At 48.0% G+C, this 3,197-nt stretch overlaps 1 protein-coding gene across 1 annotated transcript; it reads right to left on the bottom strand.

The window, feature by feature from the left end:
* Window positions 1-595: 595 nt before the first annotated feature.
* Window positions 596-3,197, bottom strand: hoxb13a (homeobox B13a). The gene is made up of 2 exons (XM_020652842.3): window positions 2,209-3,197; window positions 596-1,247 (listed from the first exon to the last, which is right to left on the bottom strand). The coding sequence occupies exons 1-2, from the start codon at window positions 2,909-2,911 to the stop codon at window positions 1,000-1,002; spliced, it is 951 nt and encodes a 316-aa protein (XP_020508498.1). The 5' UTR covers window positions 2,912-3,197; the 3' UTR covers window positions 596-999.

Below are 3,197 nucleotides of genomic sequence, written 5' to 3'. Positions count from 1 at the left end.
ATAGAGAATACTATTTCCTACACCTTTAATTCTTACTGCTCATGCGGTTATAAATTCTCCTTTTTCACAGATTTATATTTCAGGTAAATAATGACCATAAACTTAACTTTATAAAACTCCACAAAGATGCACGAGCGCATTTTAAAACTGAACTTGAAAAATTAAAGAAAAAAGAACGTTTTCTGCGCTGATTAGCTTCATGTCTCCTTTCCTACATGTAACAAACACAACAGTTATTTATGATATTTATAGATGCAACATGTTCATCAAAATAATTCCTAAATTAACATTTTCTCTTTTTCCAGCAGCTCCATATAATATATAAATTAATTAAATGAAAGTTTAGCACTTTTTGTTCCCACGGGTCTGCGGACTGAGAGCAGGAAACAGATATCTTTGCTGTGGTGATGTTCACGCTCTCATAAACACGTTTTAATCTGCACGTGCACTCTCTGCTCGTTGTCCGGTCTTCCCGCCTTTGAGTGCGGATTTGTTTGCACATTTTACGGGAATAGTTTCACGGAGGAGGAGGCGACCAGAAGGACTTTACACGATCCCAAAGTTTTCAAAGATATGAGACCTACTGGAGACTCCATCGGGATTAAAGGTGTTTATTAAGTGATGCACTATACTGGGAGTACTGGGATTACTGGTTTACAGGCGTTATAAACAGTATGAACAGCATATAGTGTGTTACACGAACAACACGGACAGACAGTAAAACACAGACAGGAGACAGACAGTTACATCGAGGCAGGCAGGAAGGTGCTGTATGTACAGGAAGAGGGCTTTGGTTCTCTTCTTCTCCTTTATGTCCTTTTTTTAAATTTGTTTTCTTCTTGACACGCGCTTTTACGCACAGCCCCAGTCCATCAGGAGTACCATCGAGTTCATTTATTTTCCATGTGTATGGTGTCTGTCGGTTCATTCTTCATGTTTAACACACACAGACACATCCAGATCCTTCATTTAACCGTCCAGAGCGCGCGAGCCTGCATGCTACGGCGCGCTGCTCTTCACTTTGGCCACGAACTTCTTCTCCTTCACCCTCCGGTTCTGGAACCAGATGGTGATCTGCCGCTCCGACAGGTTGGTGGCGGCGGAGATCTTCCTCCTCTTGTCCTTGGTGATGAATTTGTTGGCCCCGTATTCCTTCTCCAGCTCCTTCAGCTGCACCTTGGTGTACGGGATCCGCTTCTTCCTGCCGCGGCGGAAAGGCGAGCCGTCGTGCTGATGAGCCACCACATCTGTGAGAGAGAAGAGGGGGGGGGGGGGACATGCGGGCTGAGGGGGGGCTGCACACACCGGGACAGAACTACTATCACACACACGAGCGTGCATTGAGGTTTCTGTGTGCTTAATGAAGACGGAGGGTCTGTGCTTGCAGCTGATTGGTCAGCCATGCTGCGACAGACAAACAACATGGTGGATGTCTGCCTTCTGCACGAGCATGCAGCTGCACACTCTGTCCTTAAATAAACGTTCATTTCTGTTAATTCACGTAACAATGGATTCTCTAATCCTCTTCAATGTTTAGGTTGAGTCATTTTTATAGCACGAGTGATTCCATGTGTGTGTGATTCATAAATCAAAAGATGTATTCGTTTTCCAAAATGAACTCTTCGTTTAAAATCTCAAGTAAGAGCCCACTGCTATGTGATTATTATGCTGGTAGTTATGAATCATTATAAACCTGCTGAGTTTATTTTATCACTCTGCTAACAACACAACACGACTCTTAGTCTCTCAGTAATTATCAGGTTTACACTCGAGGCAACACATGACCTTTACATTCATGAATGGACTTAATTAGCATGAAGAGACAGAAACAAATCTAAATATTAATGTTGCACTTTACGGTGACAGGTCATAATCTCTGAATTATTATTTAACCTACAAATCAAACACCTTGTTTTCATTTTACGCACCAGTTGCTCAAAAAGCTCAGACACAATGTTCGAGGAAAGATCGATCATAAAACAAACTGCTGAGATCGTTCCGTGTTCAACATGCGTAAAGACTTTGTTCAATAATTACAGCATCTAAATGATGTCATCAGATGTGTTTAATTAAAAGGAAACTCAATGAATGGATCATAATAACATTAAGTTCACTCACTTTGTGCCATCACGTGAGTGGGCCTGAGCATCGTTTTATAAAAAATAGTTTTGATACCACATTTGAACCGACATTAAAAACGTGTCTTACCTGCCAGCGCGGACTTCCACAGGTGTCCGGCCTGTCCCTGATCCTTGGAGCAGTACATTTGACCCCCCCAGCCGTTGGTCAGAGCCCAGGGCTGGTAGCTGTCCATGGGGAGTAGGGTGTCATGGCGCGGCTCTCCGGTGCCCAGAGTCTGGACCACCGACACATCCAGGTAGCTGGCCATGGACTGGTACGGACTCGGGTAGCCGTGATAGAAGGCGAACTCTTTGGCCCGGTGGTTCGAGTACTCGTCTGAGTTCACCGTGGTGTCCATGTACTGAGAGCCGGCCGCCTGCGTGCAGGACTTCAGGGAACCCCGCCCCATCCTACACGGGTAGTAACCGTTACCAAAGTAGCCATACGGTAACGCGGTGGCGGCAGAGGAGCTCTGATGCGGCACGGCCGACGCAGGACACGGTCCGGCCGCGCACTGCTTCCCCGAGGACGCTCCAGACTCACTGGAGCCGGAAGCAGACACATCCACGGTGGGGTACCCGGCCGAGGAGTGCACCAGACCGGACGGGTGACCGCCCAGAGCAGCGGCAGCCGCGGAGTGCGCCATGATGTTGCGGCACTGGCTAGCGGCGAAGTTTCCGCTGCCCACCAGCCCCTCCATGTTCTTGTTCAGGTCGTCCAGGTTGTTGTCATACACAAACATCACAGTGTCCGCTGGCCAGCGAGGGTTGAGGACCAGGGAGGCGGTCATATGCGCTCCTGTTCCCGGTCTGGCTTCCGTTCGTCTCCGTTTCCTCTCAGATTTTGTTTCCTGCTACCGCGCGCAGAGCTGCTACATCTGCTGAAAGAGGAGCTCAGGTTTACGCATTGATTCCAGTCTGAGCTCTCTCCTGCTCACTCACGTGCACTGTCATAGCACGCGCCCTGCTGCACCGTTTGTTGACGGTGCTTGCTCGAGGCAAATACTCCCGGTAACCGAGAGGTCCCCCAGTTACATCTCAGCCGCAGCTTTGACGCAACGAGCCCGCGGGAGCAGG

This window comes from Labrus bergylta, chromosome 16, assembly GCF_963930695.1.
Source record: "Labrus bergylta chromosome 16, fLabBer1.1, whole genome shotgun sequence".
Classification (NCBI taxonomy): Eukaryota; Metazoa; Chordata; class Actinopteri; order Labriformes; family Labridae; genus Labrus; species Labrus bergylta.
The sequence above is the reverse complement of the archived record's forward strand: the minus strand, read 5'-3'. Positions and strand labels throughout refer to the sequence as shown.